The 23,856-nt window shown below is 39.2% G+C and overlaps 2 protein-coding genes across 2 annotated transcripts in view; one reads left to right on the top strand and one right to left on the bottom strand.

Moving 5' to 3' along the window:
* Positions 1–257: 257 nt before the first annotated feature.
* Positions 258–3,040, bottom strand: LOC122668116 (beta-fructofuranosidase, insoluble isoenzyme CWINV1-like). Its single transcript, XM_043864689.1, has 7 exons — positions 2,807–3,040; positions 2,642–2,650; positions 1,674–2,530; positions 1,398–1,556; positions 926–1,164; positions 687–783; positions 258–457 (listed from the first exon to the last, which is right to left on the bottom strand). Exons 1-7 carry the CDS (start codon positions 2,982–2,984, stop codon positions 275–277), a joined length of 1,722 nt encoding a protein of 573 aa, XP_043720624.1. The 5' UTR covers positions 2,985–3,040; the 3' UTR covers positions 258–274.
* Positions 3,041–9,308: 6,268 nt separating this feature from the next.
* The window catches only part of LOC122668117 (putative hydrolase C777.06c), a 33,066-nt gene continuing 18,518 nt past the window's right edge, over positions 9,309–23,856 (top strand). Inside the window, exons 1-4 of the mRNA XM_043864690.1 lie at positions 9,309–9,522; positions 9,850–9,977; positions 10,061–10,173; positions 18,893–18,934. Coding sequence (XP_043720625.1) covers positions 9,363–9,522; positions 9,850–9,977; positions 10,061–10,173; positions 18,893–18,934 — 443 coding nt within the window. The 5' untranslated portion in view covers positions 9,309–9,362. The remainder of the gene's footprint in view (positions 9,523–9,849; positions 9,978–10,060; positions 10,174–18,892; positions 18,935–23,856) is intronic.

The following is a 23,856-nucleotide window of genomic DNA, read 5'->3' as shown; positions in this document are numbered from 1 at the left end:
GAGAAAGAGAAGGGTGAGAATGTTTATAAAGTCACAATTAAAAGTAGTTCCAATTCATTAGAGGAGTCTGGGCTCAACTCTAGCAAAACCCCTAGTTACTAGTTTTGAAATTAACCCACAACTTGACAAATACAATAGGCTTCAAACAATGAAAATCCTTATGAAGTTATCGTTCATAAGGTAATTGGGATAAACGATTTAACCAGACACGTTTTCGTTGTGGTTTACATCATCTTGTCCATCTCCTTGCTATTTTATCTTGTTTTTCCTCCTTTCAATAGATGATTTGAGCTTTCTTCATGCTCCAAGCACTTAATTTTGAGACCCTTATATTCTCCGTTCCATTGTTAAATACATATAGGTGTGCTTTGTCATACTGAGCCTTTTCTGGATAAACCCTAGATGTGATACAAACCTTTCCTTTGCCACCAAAACTCTCGACGATGGAATGATCTATCTGCAAAATATGAAGCTCCACATATATATCAAAATTCTTGTATTTAAGTAATCAAATTTGACATGTGACTTATCTAAGGAAAAAGTGTGGCTGCAAAATCCAAATTAGTTTTTTTTTTATTTTTTATATTTTTTTTCGCTTTCTATTGTGATTAATGAATGAGGTTGACTCTCGAGTCTTGATCCATGAGAATAAGAAAATGTAAATTATTTACCCTTAATCAACTTACCAAGCTCCTTAGTGATAATTCCTCATGCTGAGGATCCACATCTAGAAAAGCTCCATAGGTGGTTTTATCCAGCAGATGATCTTTCCTCAAAGAAGACCTGTTTTGTTTATTATACAAAATTAGGAAAGATTTTAGGGGGTGATGACCCAAGGTAGATTTGATTTGAGAGAACCTGGAGAATACTAAAATGGAATTACAAAAAAAATAAAAAAAGAAGAAGAGATAATCTTGAAACTGACCTGCTTTGGTCACTGCACATGAGCACCACATATTTCTCTTGATCTTTGAATACCCTGAAAAATATGGATGTTTGTTCTTCCAAGCCTTCAGAAGCCAAAACTAGCAATCCAAATGGTCCTATACTTCCTTTAACAGAAGCCCCTTTTTGACTACAAAGTAGTTGTGGATTTTTCCAACTTGGGTCCATATTCTCAGCTTTCTCCAATGTTGACAAGGCAAATGAAACCTCCACATCGGCCTTTTAGTAACCCAAAAGGAAGAGAAATTAAAAATCTATAAGCTGGAAGAGAAGCAAATCACATAGACTTTGTTTGTCTCTTCTCTAGTTTGGTAAAGAAAATTGAAATTTCAATCTGGATTAGAGAGATCTCTGAGGGTAGGTAGATTTTATTCATTTGATGCAATATTGGGTCTGAAACGTATCAATAACTAGATTCACTCTTGTGAAGGAAAACAGAGTAAGAAACTCACCTGCGAGGCAGTGACACCAGAAACTTCAATTACAGATCCTTTCTTCAGCTCTGTACTCTGCAAATCAACTGGTTTTTCATGTAACTTCTCGATTTCTTCGACTGGCCATTGAACCAGTTGCTTCCCAGACTTGTCGAGCCAAATATTTCTCGGAATTGCCTGCAAACAGAACCAGTAGATAAAACTCAAGTCACTTCCTAGTCCTCATAGTACACAGGCAGTACTTGGGACTAAGAAGGATGTTCATGATGAATTGTTTAAACTCCTCTGCTTTACCTGAACTCCTGCCCATCCTCTCTTCACAGCATCGTGTTCGCTATCTGATTCATTAACCCAACCCCACAGTATCCTTCTGTTCTTAGAATTGTCGAAGAATGTCTTGGAAGCGTAAAATTTTCCATAATCATATCTCAGGCCTGAATCATCATCGATGGAACCCTTGTTTGGAACATACTTATCCTTCTTCAATTTGTAAGTACCAATTGTGTAGTATTCATGTTTGGTATCATCCAAGCTCACCTTAAGAACATGCTTAACATCAGGAGTAATCACAGATGTGTCAAGACCAACTTCACTTTTTACAGAAACAGGGAAGAAATCTGGGCACTCCCACATTCCTGTCTTCTTGGATGAATGGAGTGGACGGTTAACTCTGTCCCATTTAATGAAATCCTTGCTCTTATAGAGAATTGCCTTCCCTCGGCGACCGGTCTTGCTTCCAATGATTACCCTCCATTTCCCATCAGGAGCCTTCCAAGCAGTGGTTGGATCCCTGAATGAGCTTGCATTGATCCCATCAATGGGAGTCATAAGAGGATTTTGGGGTAGTTTGGTCCATTCTCTCAGGAATGGATCAGAGAGATTCTTGGGAAATGCTATATTCTGGACTTGGCGATTTTGTGGGTCTATACCAGTGTATAGAATGGCAGGTTTGGCCCCTGGGAGAATTGTAGTTGAACCAGACCAACAGCCATTAATATCAGATTCAATGGATGGATAGATTGCAGGTTCATGGTGAACCCAATTGACAAGATCAGTCGAAGTCGTGTGTGCCCATACTATGTTACCCCAGACTGAACCTTTTGGATTGTACTGGTAGAGGAGGTGATAGATTCCCTTATAAATCATTGGCCCTGCAACAAGATGTGCATCAAATCATATGATGTGTTAGAACTTATTGAATGTCAATTCACTTGTGCATGTTTAAGTACTTCAAATTTAAATCCAAAGAGAACTTGACTAACCATTAGGATCTGTTTATCCAATGAGATCCAGTTGTTCATTCCAGAATCACAGACATGCCCACAATATAAATCAAAAGTTAGTTAAAAGAAGATAAGTTGGAAATGGCAGAAAAAGTTATATAGAAGCTACATAAGAGAAAGAATAAGAAGAAGCAGAAGAAGAACCATTGATCCAGTTTTTGGCTGGTTGGAAATGGTAGCCAGTTCTAAAAGGCTGATGGGTTGCTGTAGTGTGCTCATAAGATTGAAGGTCTAAGCAAACCTTGTGAGAGGCTTCAACATGGACTCCATAGCTAAGAAGAAGAGAACATAACCCAATTAACCAAACAACATTGAAAGCCATGGCTTCCCTTGAAGGAGGAAGAGAAAGGGAGATGGGATTGGGAAAAGGAAATGCAAGAATGAAGAAACCAAATTGCTAATTGGTATATATATAGTTCAAGGAAGAAGAAGAAGAAGAAGAAGAACTGTAGTTAAAAGGATTCAAGGAAGAAGAAGAAGAAGAAGAAGAATTGTAGTTAAAAGGATAAAATTAAGGTTTCAATGGTGGTAGCAGGCTATGGATAAATTTTTCTTCTTTTTGTTCCAGAAAATGCTTTACAGGTAAGCAAGAAAACAGGGAACAGAGTGCCCAAAACCGCATGGGCCATTTTGTATCTTAAATCATTCTCAGAATCCTCTCAGCCTCTACTTTTGGAACAACAAGATTTATATTTTGGGAATAGTCACGACTCACTAGCCCAAGTGGGAAGGCAAGGGAATGCCACTGCCAAAACCCATGATTGGGCTTTAAATTAGCTGGACCACCGGTAGCAGTGGAAACCAAAACAATATCATAACCACCAAATCTTTTCTTCCTCTTGTCATATCAATACCTGCTTAGCATTTCTCACTAGATTTTAGGGCATCCCTTGGAAGTTGGAACCAGTCCTCTATTGTGTATGATGATGACAATTAAATCTCAATGCGTGTACAGGGCATGGTTTAATACATGGGTTTACCTGTAATGGCACAGAGACACACAGAGAGAGAGAGAGAGAGAGAGAGAGAATTTGCATGCAAGTACACAAGTACTTAGATTTCATCTTTATTAGAACATGAGTTTAGGGATAAAAATTTCCAGACAGTAATTAATGTACTGTACATCTTCTTACAATAATACGGTTTTCCATGTTCTCATTGATGTGGTCTGAGAAGTTCCACCCGCATTGGCGGGGGTGGGAACCCGTCTCCCTTGAGTTTCTATTTCTCATTAACATGACAATTTACAAAAGGAAAAGATACATAAAGATGTCGAAGCACCGTTATCAAAACCATCAAACCAAAAACAAAATTGTGAAGTCAACCAAATTCGAACAGTCAATTCTAAGATGTATAAGTACTCTTTCCTTAATCACATTGATGATGATGGGTATGTGGTTTAATAAACTTTTATCAATCTAAGATAGATAAATATGAGTTTTTTTGTTTTTGTTTTTTTTATGAAATAAAGATAAATTAAAACATAATAGGAATATTAAATGTCATACAAGCAGATGAACGATGTTCTATCCTAGAATAGTTTGTCAGATTATGAGCTGGTTGTATCAGATGTCTAGCTTGCTTAATAATATTTATAGACTGAAATGAATCCATAAAAGTTTTAATATCTATCAAAAGATGAAAGATCTCCCATGGCCAAGGATACTGCTCTTGGCATGTTATCCAATTCTTGAGCTCCTCAGAATCCGTTCTGATAGTCAGCTTCCTGTGGTCCAATAGAAGCGCTTTTTCGACTCCTTCTTTGAGTTCCTTGAGCTCCGTTTCCTGTGCTGTTCACGCATTTCCATAATCCATAGATGATGCATATAATTCATGGTTGTAGATAAGTACAAAATCATGTTATCCTGTCTGGGTTAAATATGAGTTAAATGTCATTTAAGAAATTATATTAGATTAAATAGAATAGGAGAGAAAAAACAATAAAAAATAGAAGGGACAAGACTCGTGCAAGGGAGATTTGCCCATCATACCTGTCTTTATAGGGGAGCAAGGGAGGTTTTGGTCATTTCAGATGGGCATTTATGCTCATCCAACAGTACTCCGTGCAGGCCATGCACGTGCATGAAAACTACTCCCACAAAAATATAATGTGAAAGGACAATCATACACAAGTGTTCCTATAAATTAAATCTCTCCACACCATGATTAGTAGTAGTTATAAACTGATTAATTATTTTTTTCGTAAAAAAGAAATAAAAATGTTATAGGGTGGCTTACTAGTGTATAAATTATAGGACACTGGTTGGAGTTCATTTTATAGAAGATGACAAAAAAAATTAAGAGGACGAACCAAAGCCAAGATGAAGCATTTACTTGGATAATATTAAATAAAATGAAGATGTTTCTTATGGAGGAGTGTAGCACTATGCACGCCTAGACACAGGAGAGTGAAATGACTGTCTCACCCCCATGAAAGGCAAAAATACCCATCCTGTTGATGCCTTTGCACGTGGGGACCATACTCCTCTACAAAAAACTCTTCCCCAAAATAAAATTATGTATCATTATTAAATATGATAAGAAATTTAAATAGTTTGCACAATCATGTTAGATAATAATTACAAAATATTTTTTTTAAGTTTTGAAAACTTCCACTTTTCCTTTAATTTCTCTTGCAATCAAAAGGAGCCAATTTATAAACTACAAGTAGGACAACAAAGAAAAAATAAACAAGAAACTAGTGAGTTGAGACCAATTAATTGGTTTTAGGATGACCAACTGAAATTTTATATTACTCGTTTCTATCAATCATGGTGTAATGGGTTATATTCGGTTTGAGAACTAATTGATTGATCAATCAAGCCATCTTTGATTTATTTTTGTTGAAGGATAAATTAATGGATCGAGTTTACCTCCACCCACGGTGAATGGGATCCCATTCACTGAGGGACGGGAGAGGGAAGGAATGGGTTTCGAGAGGGTAATTAGGAACATATAAAAACCCTAGAAGGGGTTTGTGAATCCTAGGAAAGTGGGTGAACCGTCCTCTATGGGTGGAGGAAATCATTGTCCTAAATTAATCAGTCCTCAATTGGTTTCAATCAAGTTTGTACATTTTAAATTGATCAATCTAATTAGTCGGGTTAGACCAAAACTGACTAATAATCATTTGATTTTTCAACCCTCAATCCGATACTAACTCTACTTATTAACGATCAACTGATCTCGACCTTAATTGATCAGTGGTAAATTGGTATGACCTAGGGTTTGGCATCCTTAATTCATGTGATAGAAATAGGCATTAGTGTGAAAATGCTCTCATAGTCATGGACTATTCGAAATGAGTTTGGTTATGCTCCAGTTACGATCAATGCTCAACACCTGTCCCTTTCGGTATTGCCTTTTTATGGCCTTAATTGCAATGAGTGAGACAAGTGTCAAATACTACCTTTATGTCCACCCTAGATAGCCTCATACGAGTTCTATCGGGTTTGGCATCCTTAATTCATGGATCTGGTTTTACTCCAGTCGTGGCAGGAGCTGGAGGGTCCAGCCCGGCAACCCAACAAAAACACCCAAAAACAAGGGGGTTTGGTCATTTCATAGGGCTCATTCGGATCCCACTTGTGAAATGACCAAAATCACCCTTGTTTTGCTGGGCTGGACCCTCCAACTCCCACTACGGTTGGAAGAGAGCCAAATTGTATTCATGTGATAGAAATAGGCATTGGTGTGAGAATGGAGATTGGATCATCTGCACATACCAATAGGTGAACGCACATGTGAGAGCCAATCACATTTTAATTTTGTTTTTATAAAAACCCCTCCTCCCTTTGTAAATGGCAAAAATAAGACAAATGGTTGGCTCTCACACGTACGTTGGCTCTCACACGTACGTTCACCCATTGGTACGTGCAAAGAACCGAACTCATGAGAATGCTCTCATGGTCATGGACTATTCGAAATGAGTTTGGTTATGCTCCACTTATGGTCAATGCTCAGCACGTGTCCCTTTCAGAATTGTTGTTTCTTTATGGCCTTAGCTGCAATAAGTGAGACAAGTGTCGAGCATTACTTGTACGTGCAACGTAGATAGCCTTATTGGACATTGAAATAGGTCGCCCCCTGGTCTTTTTCCCTCCTCAAGAGAGGGGTTGGCAGATCTATGGATATTATTAGAAGGATGGAAAATTTACACGTAACTCTCTTGAGGTATCACGTAATTACAAAAACACTCATCAATTATGAAAAATTATGTATGCTCTCCTATTTTTGTAAGAAGCAAACAAATGCACCCATGCCGTTAACTTGGGATTAACAACGTTAGTATTAAATATATATTGACCAAATTGCCCTTGCTCATAGGATAGAATGTCCATTCTATTCTTTAGGGTTTGAAAAAAAGAGGAAAAAACCCAATTCATCTCCTTAGCGATACCTGCAAATCATCTTCCACAGATCTGATCCATACTAGTGGTGCTCTTCTTCTTAGAGGTTTCCTTGTCATTACAGTTTTCGATTTCGACTGCATCGTCTAGGCTTTCGGCTACAACGTGTTACCCTACGTTGGAGGAGCTGCTCCCTGCACCAGTGTTGTCGATAGTCTGCCAATGAATCCCCTCCCGACCAGAAAATCCCCTTTCACCATGAGATGGCTTAGGTTGGAATTTGGGTTCTTCAAAAATTGTATTTCTCCATGTATTCTACTGAGTTCTTAATTAACTTTTGTTTTTGTGACCTTCTTTCTGGGCCTAAGGAACAGGTTATTAAGTTCCCTTTCCAAGCTGTTTGTCTTTCTTTAGGAAATACCAGCCAATGGAGGTGAAACTTCCATAGTGCTTACCCATCTTGTTTACAACAGGATGAAGGTGAAGTACCCAGAATTCGTTGAGAAGCTGGACAAGTTGGGTTTGATTTATACCAGGATACTAGGGGTTGGAGACGATCCTTTTTCTCCCATCGGTGGTGGGTGGTAGTCCACTTTCTTAACCACCGATAAAAGCAGAGGAAAGGTTTGGGTTTTCTCCCTTGTTTTTTACTATTGGTTTTTTAGAACTAATTTTCCTTAATCATTTAATTTGGGGAAGATGATTTGCAGTAGCGAAGAGGAGATTAATTGGGTTTTTTTCCCTTTTTTTCAAACCCTAAAATGGTAGAATGCACATTTTATCCTATGAGTAAGGGCAATTTGATCAATATTTATTTAATTCCACCGTTGTTAGTCCCTAGTTAATGGCATAGGTGTATTTGTTAACTTTTTACAAAAATAGGAGGGCATACGTAATTTTTCAAAATTGATGGATGTTTTTGTAATTACGTGATACCTTAGGGGAGGTATATGTGAATTTCCCAAAAAGGATTGAGTTCACGGCCAGACTATGTAGTGTAGGATCATTATCATGGCCGGCCCGGTTCCTCTCAGAGGGGGTGGAAATGATGACCTAACCCCTGCTAGAACACACTGCCCAGGTGTGGTTAAGTTGTCATTTCTGCTCCCCTGTGAGAGGAATCGAACAATCGGACGGGGCAGGGAACCTGACAGGAAAAAAATTCATGTAGTGTACATTAGCATCTCCATGTGTCTATTTCTGTCCTTTATTTTTTTTTTTATTTTTTGGTGCCAAGTAGGCTCACCACTATGGTGGACCGGAGAGGGAGTGGGAGCCTAGTGGGCCCAAGGGGTACGGATAGCTAGATAGTGAAGCATGGCAAGCACCAGTGCAATTGTGAGGATTTGATCAAGTGACCAAACCTCGGGCATGCCTTCAACCAGGCAATACTGCTAGGCCAAACCCTAGGTGTGTAAAATTTGGTGCACCTGGTGGGAGGTGCTAGCGTACGCTACATAGCTTGACAATGTTCTTTCTCTTTAAAAAAGAGAAAAGGTTATCTGAGCCTAGAGGAGGCACGCTAGCACCCTCTCACTTCACATAAAATGACCTTACTACCCTCCTATGTTACAAACCATTCTATCGCACCACATTACTAAACTCCTCTTAGTTTGTCTTTAGAGAACCCTTCCTGATTAGAAAAAAAAACAGAACAGAGAAATATTCTTTGTGGGGAAGTGTATCATATGTGTTCATTGATAGAGCAACCAATTTGATCATCACTTCTTTTCCTGCTTGGGATAACAAATGCTGCTTCCATCCTTGAAGCTTCTTGCCAGTCTTCTCATTGATTTCCCGAAATAATTCAAGCTTTGAAGCTCCAAAATTTATTGGGAAGCCAAGATACTTCTTAGGGCCGCAAACATACAGAATTTTTAGAATCTGGAAAAACCATATAGGATACAATCACAGCCTTGGGAAAAGCATCTGATTATGTCTCAATCAAGCATCTCTAAGTAAGATTTGCAGAGTATTGGCAAAATTACCACTGAGATGCCTTTTCTGGACACAGACATTCGGCCATTTGGGCCGCTCCCAGAGCACAACTTAGAAAATTATGGGTGGGATTATTATCCTCTCCAATTCCTAAAGTGTGGTAGTACTAGGTGGAGATGTTGACATCTGGCAATAGCCGCATCTAACGATCCAAGCTCATTGATATGGACGCTGTCAGGTGTCGACATCTCAACCTAGCACTGCGACACTCCCCCACTTTAAGGAATTGGTGAGGATAATTTTCCGAAAATTATCGAGTCTCCAGCGGTAATAACCGCTTAACCACTTGGTAGTTGGTGATAGAGAGAGAGAGAGAGAGAGAACGCAAGGATCTTCGCGTCTGCAAGGGCCCGATGGTTGTCTTGGCAGGCGTAGTTCGTCCTGCTCCCGCTTATTTTGGCTCTTTTGCCTGTTTCAAGCGTGAAAAATCTCTCTGCAGCTCTGCAATATCGTCGTTCTCTAGACTTGGATCCTCTCCTTTCAAGCGGGTTCTCCAAGCTCGCCTTCAATCAAGTAAGTTATACCGGAACAACCTTTCTGCTGTTGTGTGACAGATTCTTTTATCGACCAAACCAATACTCAAATATAGTTGCTGTTAAACAACGCAAGATTCGGATCCCTACTGTCTTGTTCTAAGTTCGGAATCCATTATTTTACTTGATTTTCCTATTCTGTTATGTATGACTCTAATTATTGAAATACTCTCATATTATGCTGGCATTCGCATTGGTGAGGCCGAAAGACAATGTCGATTAGGTTCACTTTAAAATTTTAAAAGTGTTATATTCGATTAATTGTTACTTTTTATGGGGAACTAAGTTTCGTTCCAATGCTTGATAGGTTTTGCCGATGGGAATACTGGATCGCAAACACCCACAGAGCATTCTGAAATCATATTTTTGGGCACTGGAACTAGTGAAGGAATCCCGCGTGTGAGCTGTCTCACGGATCCTGTGAAGAAATGTGGGGTATGATTTTAGATCCTTTGGTGTTTTGGCTTTTGGTTATTGTTAAACCATTCCGTATGGTTGATTCTTATGGGCATTCACAGGTTTGCTTCAAAGCTACAGAGCCCGGTAATAAGAACAGGAGACTGAACACAAGTATTCTTATCCGCCATTCTAAAGCATCTGGAACACGTAACATTCTCATAGATGCTGGCAAGTATGTATAAGACGCTTCTTTGAGCATGCTTGGTTGTGATCACATAGATACTATTCCTAGGTGTTGCTGGCATCTCATGTTTGATGTAACAATAGTTTGGTTCCCAATGCTAGGCTTATTTATGAAGTTTTATCTCTGATTATTTGCTATATTATTCCTCCTTTTTGGTTTCTTTTTATGCATTTTGTTTTCTTGATGATGTGATTCTTTATTTTAACATTCTACCCAAAAATAAAAAAAAAGGTAGCAACAACAACAACAACAACAACAACAACTCAACCTTATCCCAACTGAATGGGGTCAGCTACATGGATCCTTGCAAAGCAAAGTAGAAACAACTGACTGAAAGTAACAGGAAAGAGGCACAACCCAGAAAGTCAGGAAAATCTCAGCTAGATCGGGTTGGCAACATGGATCCTTGCCCTCCAATAGGCTCAATTTGAGATCATACTTGGTACAAGACCCAGACTACTCATGTCATTCCTCACAACCTCTCCTATGGTCATTTAGGCCTGCCTCTAGCTCTTCTAGCTCCTTCAATCGGGATCAGATCACTCCTCCGTACTGAGGCATCCTCAGGCCGCCGTTGAACGTGGCCATACCACCTCAAACGACATTCTCGGAGATTGTCATTGATCGGGGCTACTCCCAAATCAGCTGTTATATGATCGTTCCTTACTTTATCCTTCCTAGTTTTTCCGCACATCCATCTTAACATCCTCATCTCTACTACACCTAACTTTTCTATATGACACTTCTTAACTGCCTAACATTCCGCCCATACATCATAGCCAGTCGAACAACAGTCTTATAGAACTTTTCTTTAAGCTTTGAGGGAATACGTTAGTCATACAGTACTCCGGTCGTGCTTCTCCACTTCATCCATCCCACTTTAATTATCTGTGAAAAATCATCATCTATGTCACCTTCCTTATTTATGATTGACCCCAGATATCTAAAAGTCACTTTGCGATCTCTCTCTCTCTCCTCAATTTTCACCATGTCATTTTCCATCATAGTGTGACTAAAGTCAATCCTCATATACTCCGTCTTTGATTTACTAATCTTAAAGCCTCTCGTTTCCAAGGTTGATCTCCACAATTCTAACTTAGCATTTATCACTGCTTTTGTCTCATCCACCAAGACAATATCAATTGCAAAGAGCATACACCACGGGACCTTGTCTTGAATACAACAAACTAAGCCTTATCCCATCTAAATGGGGTCAGCTACATGGATCCTTGCAGTTGCAAAACAAAGTAAGAGAAAAGAAGAAATTAAGCCACGAGATGAGAAGTGAGAAAAGAGAAATAAAAGTAAATGAAGTAAGAGGAAATAAGCCCAGCCCAGGAAGTCAAGGAAGTCTCAGCTATACGGGGTCGGCAACATGGATCTTTGCCCTCCAAAAGGCTCTATCCGAGGTCATACTTGGTACCATAGTTCAAAAACTTGTCTTGACTCGGTGTCTTGACCAGGTGGAGATGATTGAGATCTTAGTGAGTTTGTGCATTTTTTTTTGGTTTCGGTATGATGTTTCGATGGACAAATGGCCCCAGTTGGCTCCAAAACTTTGAGCGAACTTGTTTTAGGCTTAATAAACATATTTAAATCTTCAAATGGTAAAAAAAAAAAAAAAAAAAAAAACCCAATTTGCTGTTTTAGATTCGCACCTTTGGTTGGCAGTAAACGTCGAACCCTTAATGTAAAATTGCCTATTCTACACATTGTTTGAGTTCTATGAGACATATTTGGCAAGTAAAACAAGTAAATTATGCAATAATGAATGAAGACACATAATATATTGAATATGTATTTAAAAAATTGTTAAAGACTTAAGAGTTTCAACTATAAACTCCTCCACGTGAAGTGTTCACAATGCATATTACATAAACACCCAACAGTGAACAATACATTAGTCATTGACACCCTACTTCACTAGTCTTCCATGTCCCAACTCCCAATAATACAATCGATCTCTTTGTAGGATGTGGTAACTCCCAGTAGTGTATCCCAATTGTATTCATAGTTGTCAAGGCATCGCATAGGCGTCGACTAGGTGACGCCTAGGTGTCTAGGCGGCTTGGCCGCCTTGGTCGCCTAGTTGGTGTCGCCTTGAATTTGGACCCTCTCCACCGCCTTGGGTCGCCGAGACGCCGTGACAACTATGGTTGTATTGAGTGATGATGTAGCCAAAAAGTCAAGAAAACAAGGTTTTCTTCTTTCTTTGTTGAGTTACTTCGAAATTTCGAAGTGTGCTCTCGAGTTGGTGCTTTTTTATAATGTAGAATGTAGCAGTTTTCTGAAATTTTAGCGAGACAGTACAAAGAATAGTTGTCACGGCGTCTTGAGGACCCAAGGTGGTGGAGAGGGTCCAAATTCTAGGCGACACCAATTAGGCGACCAAGTCGTCCTAGGCGCCCACCTAGGCGACGCCTTGACAACTATGGTACAAAGTACCGAAATCTCACCGAAATTTAGGTCGAGATATTTGAGTTTATGCATATTTTGTGTTTCGTATGCTAACTCGTCTCAAGTAGCTTGAGATTTTGACGACTTTTAGAACTATGCTTGGTACAAGACCTAGACTACGCGTGTCATTCCTCACAACCTCTCCTATGATCATTTTCGGCCTACTCCTAGCTCTTTTAGCTCCTTCAATTAGGATCAGATCGCTCCTCCGTACTGGGGCATCCTCAGGCCTCCGTTGAACATGACCATACCACCTCAAACGACATTCTCGCAGCTTGTCATTGATCGGGGCAACTCCCAAATCAGCTTTAATACGATCATTCCTTACTTTATCCTTCATAGTGTTTCCGCACATCCATCTTAACATCCTCATCTTTGCTGCATATAGGTTCTCTATATGATACTTTTTAACTGCCCAACATTCTGCCCCGTACATCATAGCCAGTCGGAGAACGGTCCTATAGAACTTTCCTTTAAGCTTTAAAGGAATACATCGGGTACACAGTACTTCGGTTGCACCTCTCCATTTCATCCATCTATGTCACCTTCTTTATTTATGGTTGACAAAAAAAATAGTCACTTTGCGGTATCTCTCTCTCCTCAATTTTCACCATATCATTATCCATCATAGAGTGACTAAAGTTACACATCATATACTCCGTCTTTGATCTACTAATCTTAAAGCCTCTTGTTTCAAGCGTTGATCTCCACTTCTCTAACTTAGCATTGATCTCTAATGTAGTTCTTGAGTGGTAGGAGACCAACTAGAAGCCAATAACCAGGATCTGAACTGAACGTGTAGTTCGGTTAGGCCAAAAATAGGTAAAAGTGTGAAAAATTAGGGTTAGGGTGGTATGGTTAGGCTTAGATGTAGGGTAGTCTTCCAATGAAGGTCTCCTTAAGTTTTAACAAGTCTAAGGTCACTGGACAGAATCGGCAGCAGGTTTGGAGTCTAGGGTTAGGTTTTGTGGAAGAGGAAAGAGTGGGGTTATTAGGGTTTGGATGTTTAGAGGATTAGAAGAAGAATGGATAGGGTTTGGGATGTTTCAAACTTACTGTTGTTGAAGTATTACTTGGACAACAGCTTGTTTGAATGAAGGATCCTTGAAAATCAGAACCTGAATAGTATTGAGGAATAAAGAGAGCTTGAACGAACCACCTGGGCTTCTCACCGCAAGACCAATTCCTTCAAACGAACCACCTGGGCTTCACACCGCAAGGTATTGATCGGATCAAACACCAATCCCACCAGCTGTGATCAAACACAAGACAAAAATCTTCAATGGAGAAGAAGAGCAGCCAAAAAGCTTTTCATTAATATCAAATTCGTGTTCAATACTTGCCCCCTTACAACCTTATATAACAGACTAAAAAAATAGACTCCTACACTAAAAAGGTAAAGCCTAACTCAATCCTTAACGTATTAGGTAACTTAAATTGCCTAGAAAATTGAAATTGACTCAAACAGAGTCCTAATTCAGCCCTACTAAACACTTAAAAGAAAACTACTAAACTCACTTAAATTGAACCATTGGTTGAACTGGTTCAACAAAAGCACCAAAATAAAACTAAGTATGAAACCAAAACAACTAATCCCGTATGCAACCTAATTACCAATATTTTAGGTTCATAAAAGTGGCCTATTACATAGAAAACCCTTGGGATCTAAGGCCCAACATGTATGTAACATAACCCTAGACTTATTCTCATCAAAATAAGTCTCTTTTGGTGATGTATCTGCATCAATCCCTCCTTTAGTATCATCTACCAAAACAATATCATCGGCGAAGAGCATACACCATGGGACCTCGTCGTGAATGCTCTTGGTTAATTCATCCAAGATAAGTGCAAACAAGTAAGGGCTTAGAGCTGATCCTTGGTGTAACCCAATCGTAATTGGGAATTCCTTGCCCTGGCCTCCCATAGATCTCACACTAGTCACCACGCCCTCATACATATCTTTAATTATGTCAATATATTTACTCGATACCCCTCTCTTCACTAGAACATGCCAGATTAAGTGATGCAGATGCCAAGCTGTTTGGCAAGAAATATACCAAAGACACTCATGGGAGAAGGGCTGGTTCACTTCACCAATCGGTGGACCACCCATTGGGCCATAGGGCCAACCAACCTTGTGTGGCTCCAGCCCAATAGGGCTGGGAGTTGCTGGGTCTCAAACCCAGATCGTGGGGGGAAACTTAAAGGGTGGGGACCACAAGCAATGAATTTCGGCTGCACCTTTTATGCCATCCAAGTGGCTCCCACAAGGAGATGTGAAGACTTTAGAAGATTCAATTAGTATTTAGTAGTTTCTATTTTATTTCATTCCTAGCTACTAATTCCTTAGTTTCCATCTCAAGTCAAGTTTTTAATTTCCAGTTTAGTAGTTTCTATTTTCTTGTAACTTGAGGTGCAAGCATAGCCCTCTATATAATGTAAAGGCTGTAGAAGCCTCCCCACGATTTTAGTTGATGAATGAAATTATGCTTGAATGCAATTACTATTCTCATGTCCAATTGGTTGTGACTTGAAGGGCTGAAGGAGCCTGGCTGAGAGAGCCTAATCCACCTATCTCCACTTTCTATTTGCTTCTCTTCTTCTCCATCGATCCCCTTGTGTGCTGTGATCTCTGAGTTTGTTGCAACTGCTGAAGAACCAATCGAAGGCTGCATTACTCCAACACTCCAAAGTCGTTGCTGCTGCAACTTGTGAAGATCATAACTCAGCAACTACTGATCAGTATTGCCTGAGTTTTGGAGGGCTGATCCCTGTCAAGGAGTCCTACACTTGATCCCAACCTGAGGCCCTGCTGCTGACTGTTTTGGCCTGTAGGCCTTAACCTTCTATTTTTGTGCAACTTCTATATTTCTCAACCTTACCATCAGAATTGATTAAAACTTTCAGCATAGCTTCTCCTCTATTCAAACATCACTCGACCTGAGTTTGGTTCCATTCTATTGGCTGGTTTGGTTTCTACACATGGATCCATACTTTCTAATTTTGTGACCTGTTGATAACTTGTGATCTGGCCACCCTATTCTGTTCTTGTTTGGAGGGTTTGTTGAATACCCTAGGACCTGCACTTGACCTTACTATCAGCACTGTTGAGTGGCTGGATTTTGGATTACAACCTAGGCCTTACATCTGAATTTCGGCCTTTTCTTATACCCTGCTGTTGGGGTTATTTTAGTTGACTGCTGTGAACTATTGTGGGTTTAATTGGGGCTAGGTTAACTCTAATCTAGTCTTACATTATTAAGTCTCTAAGGACTCTGTCATAGGCTTTTTTCAGATCAATAAAGACCAAATGGAGATCCTTCTTGCTAGCTCTATATCTTTCCATGAGCTTCCTCAGTAGATAAATAGCTTCTATCATGGATCTACCTGGTATAAAACCAAATTGGTTCCTCGAGATATGTGTCTCTCTTCTCAGACATGCTTCAATAACCTTTTTCCATAGTTTCATTGTATAGTTATTGCAGCTCTGAATACCACCCTTTTTTTTTGTAGATCGGCACTACAATGCTTCTCCTCCAATCACTTAACATTTTCCTAGAGTCAATAATCTTGTTAAACAACTTGGTTAACCAATATACCCCACAAAATCCTAGGGCTTTCCACACTTCAATTGGGATCTCATCTAGGCCCGGTGTCCTGCCTGCTTTGATCTTTCTTAAGGCTTCTTTAACCTCCGCCATACCAGCCTTTCAAACATATCTATGGCATGTGGTGTCTTGATGAGTAAGGCAATCATCCAGGTCGTTCATAATCAAGCTATCTACATGTAATAGTTCACAAATGTAATCATCCCATTTCCTCACAATAGCCTCATCTCTTACTAGTACTCTTCCATCCTCACTTTTGATACATCTCACATGGTCAAAATCTATACTCTTCCTGATGCAGATCCAAGCACTAGGAAGAAGAAGCCGAAGCCATGATTTGGTTGTTCTTTATTTCGTTGGAGCCTTATTTGTCCATACTTAGTTTTTTAGTGTTTTAGGGGTAAAACAGTCTTTTATTTGCTTTATTGTTGCTTAGTTATTCCCTCCACGATTTCAGGGGAATAGGTTGTTTTATTTGTTTATTTTGTTTGTTAAACTTGAACTCCTATTTAGAGTACAAGTATGCTGATTGTAATTAGGAATCAGATTAGGCATCACTAGTCCTAATCTGACTAGGATTGGATTTAGGATTTGGAACTAGGATTCGTAGTTCAAGTCTGAATAATTTGTAAGGCCTTTGGCCCTCTCTTTTTTATTATAAGTAGTAAGATCGTGGGCAGGCTCCCCCACTACTTTTCAGCATAAAAAAAATTCCTGTTTTCAGATCTGAGATTGCTGCCATCGAGCTGCTGCCTCTGCTCCTCTGGAGCTTGCATCCTTGTGGACTCAAGGTGGTGAAGGGTGGGTGGATTCCTGCGACTCCTTGCACTGTGAAGGTCGGGAGGTTCTACCAATCTTCAAGCTGCTGCCTTTTCTCTGCAATACAGTAAGTTACCCTGCTGCCCTTTGCTCCCTCTTATACAGACCTGCTATATTCACCTTCTCCTATCACATTCGACCTCCATTAAACCTGCAACCTAATTCTGCCTCCTACAGCAGAATTTAAAAACTTATCCAAACCCTAACCTCTTTACATCATTAGGATCCCCTAAACCTGCACATTAAAACCCTATAAACCCTTTTCCTCAAGTCTGCCCCTAAACCCTAGATCTCACAAACAGCCCATTTTCATAAGGCATCCTACCTGAAACCCTAGATTTCCAACCCCATCCAAATCAGTCCAAACTTATACCATTAGACTCCTTAGAACCTGCCTATCAATACCCAATAAACACTAATTCGAAACCCTAACCCTAACCCTAGTTTTTACCTTAATTACCTGAACTTATCCCATTCGGCCAACCCTATTACTTAACCTGGTTCCTAAGTGGGACTTGTTCCACCTAGGCTACATTACTTCCTTTCTCTTATTTTAGCTATATTATAGACGTCCTTTGTGTTTAGATTAAGATAGCGGTCCCCATATTTCTTCGCCCTAGCCTTGCCCCCAATCTTCTTGGCCTCGTATCTGGCTTCATTATACCTCTTTTTATCTTCTGTTTCATTAGTCTGTTGCCATGTCTTGAAACACTCTTTTTGGGTCTTGATGGCTGCTTGGACCTCAACATCCCACCACCAAGTTTCCCTAGGGGTCTGACGTCTACCCTTCGCTTCCCCTAGGACTTCTTTGGCAACCCTTTTAATACAAGTCATCATCTCGTTCCACATGAAATTGGTGTCTCCCTCAAAGTCCCACTTCCCTTGTTTGAGCACATTATCAGTAAATGTACCTTGGGACCTCGTCTTGAATGCTCTTGGCTAATTCATCCATGATAAGCGCAAACAGATAATGGCTTAGGGCTGATCCCTGATGTAATCCAATCATAATTGGGAATTTCTTGCCCTGGATTCCCATAGATCTCACACTAGTCACCACGCCTTCATACATATCTTTAATAACATCTATATATTAACTCGACACCTCTCTCTTCACAAGAACATACCAGGTTAAGTCTCTAGTATTCTTTCAGCCGGGGATTTTATCAGTCTTTTTCATATTCTATATCTCTATTGACTTGCAGTCAATGGATTTTTTTTTGTTTAGGTCTCATCAATTGTGCACATACCCCTCTCCCATCCCCCCAGTTTTTTTTTTTCTCTTGAGAACTCCATAGAGGCATAGATTGGTGGAAATTAACAGCACAACTAGGTTTTTAAATTTTGTGTTATAGTTCAAATTCCATTATCTGATCATGTATCTGCTAATTTGGATCAGCAAGTGTAATCTTGTGACTTTTCATGTAAATGTGTTGACTCATGTTGTTATAGTTGAGAATTGTTCATTTTGATCTGAGAAATGGAGAAATATTTTTAATCTGTTCCTCGGGAAGATGATTCTTTGTGAATAGTTGGGATACAAAGTGGAAATTTTAGTTTATAATTCAAAATAATAATTCTGAAAAAAGAGAGTCCCTCTAATCTAATCAGGACCCCACATTCATTTATATGTTTATGACTGCAAATAAATAACATGTGTTCTAATATTCTGCATTTTCTTTGCTTTTTATATGTTTTAGTTCCTAAGTACTTTACATTCTTTTTTTTCGGATAAATACTTCCCAATCAATCACTGCTGCTGTCCGTTCATTGACTACTTGGTCTTCAATAGATAAAAAAGACTATTTTCTATTGCTATGTTGCAGGTTTTTCTACCATAGTGCTCTTCAATGGTTTCCTACTTATGGGTAAATTTTTTCTCATCTCCTTGCCTAGCTATTTTATATTGAATATAAAGATAAAAAGTGCCTTTATCCTGTTTGGATTCACGGTTTAAATCTTTTTTGCTTTGTAGCTGTCACAAGATCCAAATATTCTTTTCATTAGTAATATTATGAAAATTAGACATAGATATTATCTTATCTTTAATCTGAAAAGAGCCATTATTGAGGTGATGAGGTTTGCAAGGCTGAAAGAAACCTACTAGAAACCAGAATCGCAGTGAACCCTTAAACTAAGACATAGGGCAGATACATAATTTGATTATAACCTACAAACATTGATGGCTCTGAAACTAACATATATTAAAGATCCTAATGGAGTGATTAAGTGGTTAAAATATCACAGAGATGTAATGGTTAGATACGAAGAAACACCCATGGACAAAAAATGGAAAGTAGTGAATAGCAGAAAATAGTAAAAAAGAAAAACTTGAATAACTCTCAATCCTCCAGTGCAATGGTGCTCAAATTTGGGTCAAATGGGGTAGAAGGGATTAAGGGAAAGGGAATAACGTTGTTAAAACTCAGCTCAATCTGATAGGTAGAATCTCAGAAAACAGAGATTGAACTTCAGACAGATATGCTGTCAAATAGCCCTATCTCAAGACCTGAAACAATAGGTAAAATTAACAGAAGATGAAAGGAACTATAAGAGCAACAATTTAGGATTAAGTAAAACACCAAAGAAGTTTAAAAATCACCCAAGAAGAAACCACGGTAGAGAGAGAATAGCTGCTGGAATGTCTGCAGAACAGAAAAAGAAGAAGAAGAAAACAAAAGAGAAGATATGGCTTGGGCTTCACCACCAAAGCCTGCAGTTGAGCTTCACCACTTTGGCTGCAACTGAATCACCACAGTGTGTATACTCACATAGAGTTCTGTTTTCAAAACATCAAATCTGTGGGCTAGTGTGTCCTTTACTCTTTATTTATAATAACCAATGAACTGATTACAAGAATAAAAACTCTCTTTACTACTTAGCTGCCAAGAAAACACTAAAAATCCTTCTAGAAAGGATCTTTAGATATTACAAGGACAATAGAAAGCAACTAAAATAGAACTAGGATGGAATCCTTTTAGAGGATCCATTGCTATTACATGCAAAATAGAAAGTAACAAAATTAGAAACTTTTACTTAATATCTATCTTAACCATGAAGTAATTCATTATATGGAATTAGAAAATAAGAAAATAGAGGCTAGCTACTTAATCCCATGTAAGCCTTAATGTCCTAATATTTGAGCTCATAGAATGGACCCGTTATAATAGAAAACTCCAATTACTTAGCCTATGACCCGTGTAACCCATTGGGGATTTAAATTTGGGCCTAACCTATTGAACCGCGAGTTTAACTTGACCCAAAAAACTGAACCAAATCCAAATCCAAAAATTCTTCTTCCAAGGGATGTGAATTGCATTAACCTCCCTGGCTTGAAAAAACTCGACCTTGAGTTTTGGTAAATCAAGGGATTAATTGCATGTGGTGCATGTCCAGCTTCAGTCCATAAAAGTATTTTGTCCGCTCACGGTAGATAGGGATGTAATCCTCGGGACATGGCTTCCTATCCTCAAAAAACTTTGGTGGCATCACAAATTCGATGTCCTCCACTTCTGGATCAAGCTCAGCTGTGAAGGGTGCATCTGTAAGAGTGTTTGGAACTGCTTCACCAACTTCCACTTCAACGGTAGTGTCTGATTCCTTACTCACGACCTCTCCATCCACTGTCTTAACCTTGTTTGCTTTAACCTCTTCGATGTAGGCCTCTACAGTAGGAACATTAAGCATTGTCTCTTCCTTTTCATCACAACTTGTTGGAATCTCTTCAACTTTAACGTCGACTTCAGGTTCCTATGCTTTGATTGGAACTCTCCTCTCTTCCTGTAGTGGTAGAAAGTTGAGATCAGTATGTAAGGTAGAGGGTAATTCTGGTAATACCCAAACGTTGCAGAATTTGAGCAAATCGTTATCTAGATGCCTCAACTCCCCAAGAAGTTGATTAAGAACATTTTGGTTGTAGGCCATCTCAGAGGGACTTAATTCACTGCTGGCCATATCTCTGATACCAAATGATGAGGTTTGTAGGTTGAAAGGAAACACTGAAACCTTTAAATTGAGACATAGGGCAGAACTTAATATGATTATAACTTGCAAACGACAAACCTGATGGGGCTGAAACTAACATATAATAAAGGTCCTAATGGAGTGATTAAGTGGTTAAAATATCAGAGAGATCTAATGATTAGATAAGAAGAGGAAAGGATGACCTGGTTTCACCACAGAAGGCGAAGGAGGCTTCACCACCACCCAACCAAGGATTCACCACCTTAGGATTGCTGCTACTTCACCATAAGAGCTACTTCTTCAACTAGAAGACATAAACTTTTGCGAAAATTTGATGGGGATGTTCTCCCTTACTTGTATTTATAAAATAGAGTAAAACTATTACAAAAAAAAAATAGATTTCTCCATGCGTGGGAGAGTGCTAGACAACAATAGAAACTCCTAAGATTCTATTACAATGATAGAAAATCTACTATCTAAAAGGGAAAACTAAAAATCGAAACTACGAGGAAATAGAAACTCCTAGCTAATAACTAAGTAGCATTACAAAGAAATAGAAACTAATGAAAATAGTAACTAGATATTAAGAAACTCAAGGATCTTGAAAGATCCTTGCAGCTCCCAATGTCCTCCCAAGAAAGTTGGCTATGGGACCCACAGAATCTCATACATCTTCTTGGATATCCTTCTCCACGGAAGGGCCTATGGGACCCACTAAAGCTGTCCAAATATCTCCTTCTCCAGCTGCTGGTAAATGGCTACATATAGGCATAATGTAGTCTTGAACATGGGCTTAAATATAACTAATATGTGGGCCCAAGCATGGGCCTGACTATGACTTAAATCGATGACCAGAAAAGGGCTTGACTTGGGCTGGTTATAACTTAACCCAACTGGACTATTTAGGGGCATGTTTGGGCTGTCCTTGTACTGCATCATGAGGATTGCCTGTATGTGGACATTAGGGCAGTGCACTTAGGAAATTTCTGAATAATGACAGTAGATTTTATTGCAAGTGTTGCCTGGGAAAGAAATCATGAACACCTTAGGTTCTGCATGGAATACTCCTCTTTTGGAACTGATATTTTGCTGTTGTTTCTGAACTTCACACCAACAATGTTAAGGCGAAATCTGAACTTAGATTTGTACTACCAATTTGCTAGAGACCAGTAAAAGAAAAGTAGCCTGAAGTTGTAGATAAAGCTGGATTTATCATAGTGATTGGGATGATAAATAAGAGACAGTGCTTGAAGCTTCAAAGACGGAAGATCAAGAAGTAGAAAATTCAATTGAGGAGGTCTACGACTATGTTGAAGAGATCAAAATAGATGGAAGATGAGGTAGTGGTTGAGAACACTCCTCTAGAAATCATCAACATTTATGATGCTATTCTTGAAGCGGTAGAGCTCGTATCTCATGTCTTCGATGGGAAGCTCCCAAAGTTGAAGGCTCTATGGATATGACATCCACGATTGATACTAGTTCAGAGATTGAGCACATCGAGTTCGTCATGCCACCAAAGTTCTTTGAAGAAAAAGCTCTCCGCCTCGAAGGATACATTCCCAACATCTGAGAGCTGCCAGAATTCTGCTATGGGCTAAACAGGACATACATCACACAAAGCTGATCCCTCAATTTTCTAAAACTCAAGGTTGAGTTTTTTTCAAGCCCGGGAAAGTTGATACAGAATTCTAGCAAGAAGAGATGATGGGCCTGTTGATTTGGGTTTGGTTTAGTTTTTTGGGTCCAACTGAACCTATGGTTCAAGTTTGACTTATGTTAGGTAGGCTTAATTCGAGTGCCTAATGGGTTATATGGACCATGGGATCAAGGTTTAAAGTATTGGTATCACATATCATATCGGTGGGGGTGATTTTAAGAGACGTATTGTATCGTATCATATCGGAGATACGTATCGCACACTACAGATATGCATGGAAACGGTCAAGATACACATAGAAATACATTTTTTGGAGCAAAAAACAATATAAATAAGCAATATTGCTGTTTGTTTTCTTGATTCTACCATAGTGCAGTTTGTTTCCTTGATTTGATTCGTTTTTTAGTAGGGAATCAAACCCCAAGCATTTTTGAAAGAAGAATATCACAAAATTGAAGTTTTGGGTGAAAATTTGTCCGTCCAGGTGCTATTGGTGATCTCTGGAATCACGATTCTGAAGTCACATGTGCCTTTTAATGTGTGTATCGCATTGTATTGCACCGTATTGGCTGATACGATGCGATACATACTGATACTTTAATTTTTCATCAACCCCTAAATCAATCATATCACGCATCGCGTCGCCCGCCCTTTGTTTAAAAAACCTATAAAAAAAAAAAAGAGCATAGGTATGTATCGATCGTATCGTATCGCGTCATATCGGCTGATACAATGCGATACTGATTGATACCTTTTTTTTTTCAAAAAAAAAAAGTGACGTATCTCATTGTATCGTATTGATACCATGCGATACCGATACGTGTCGGCCGAGACAAAATGATACAGAGCGATACTTTAAACCATGCATGGGATTTTTTTTTTTGAGTTTAATATTATAATGGGCCATTTCTGTAATCCCAATTATTAGGTATTTAAGTCCTATACGGGATTAAGTAGTCAGTTTCTAATTTTTTCAACAAAAAAAAAGTGGTGCATGTTAGCAGCAGGTGCATGGAAGGGTCTCTGCAGGTGCACGGAAGGGTCTCTGCAGGTGCACGTTAGCATCGTTTTCTACTAGGGTTTATGGCTGATCCTTCCCAGCGGGAGGATCTGCCACCGGATCTCAGGCGACCGGCGGCGCCTTCTTTTGCTTCTGTGGTTGCTGGT

This window comes from Telopea speciosissima, chromosome 7 (assembly GCF_018873765.1).
Source record: "Telopea speciosissima isolate NSW1024214 ecotype Mountain lineage chromosome 7, Tspe_v1, whole genome shotgun sequence".
Lineage (NCBI taxonomy): Eukaryota > Viridiplantae > Streptophyta > Magnoliopsida > Proteales > Proteaceae > Telopea > Telopea speciosissima.
This window is presented reverse-complemented; position numbering and strand designations above follow the sequence as displayed.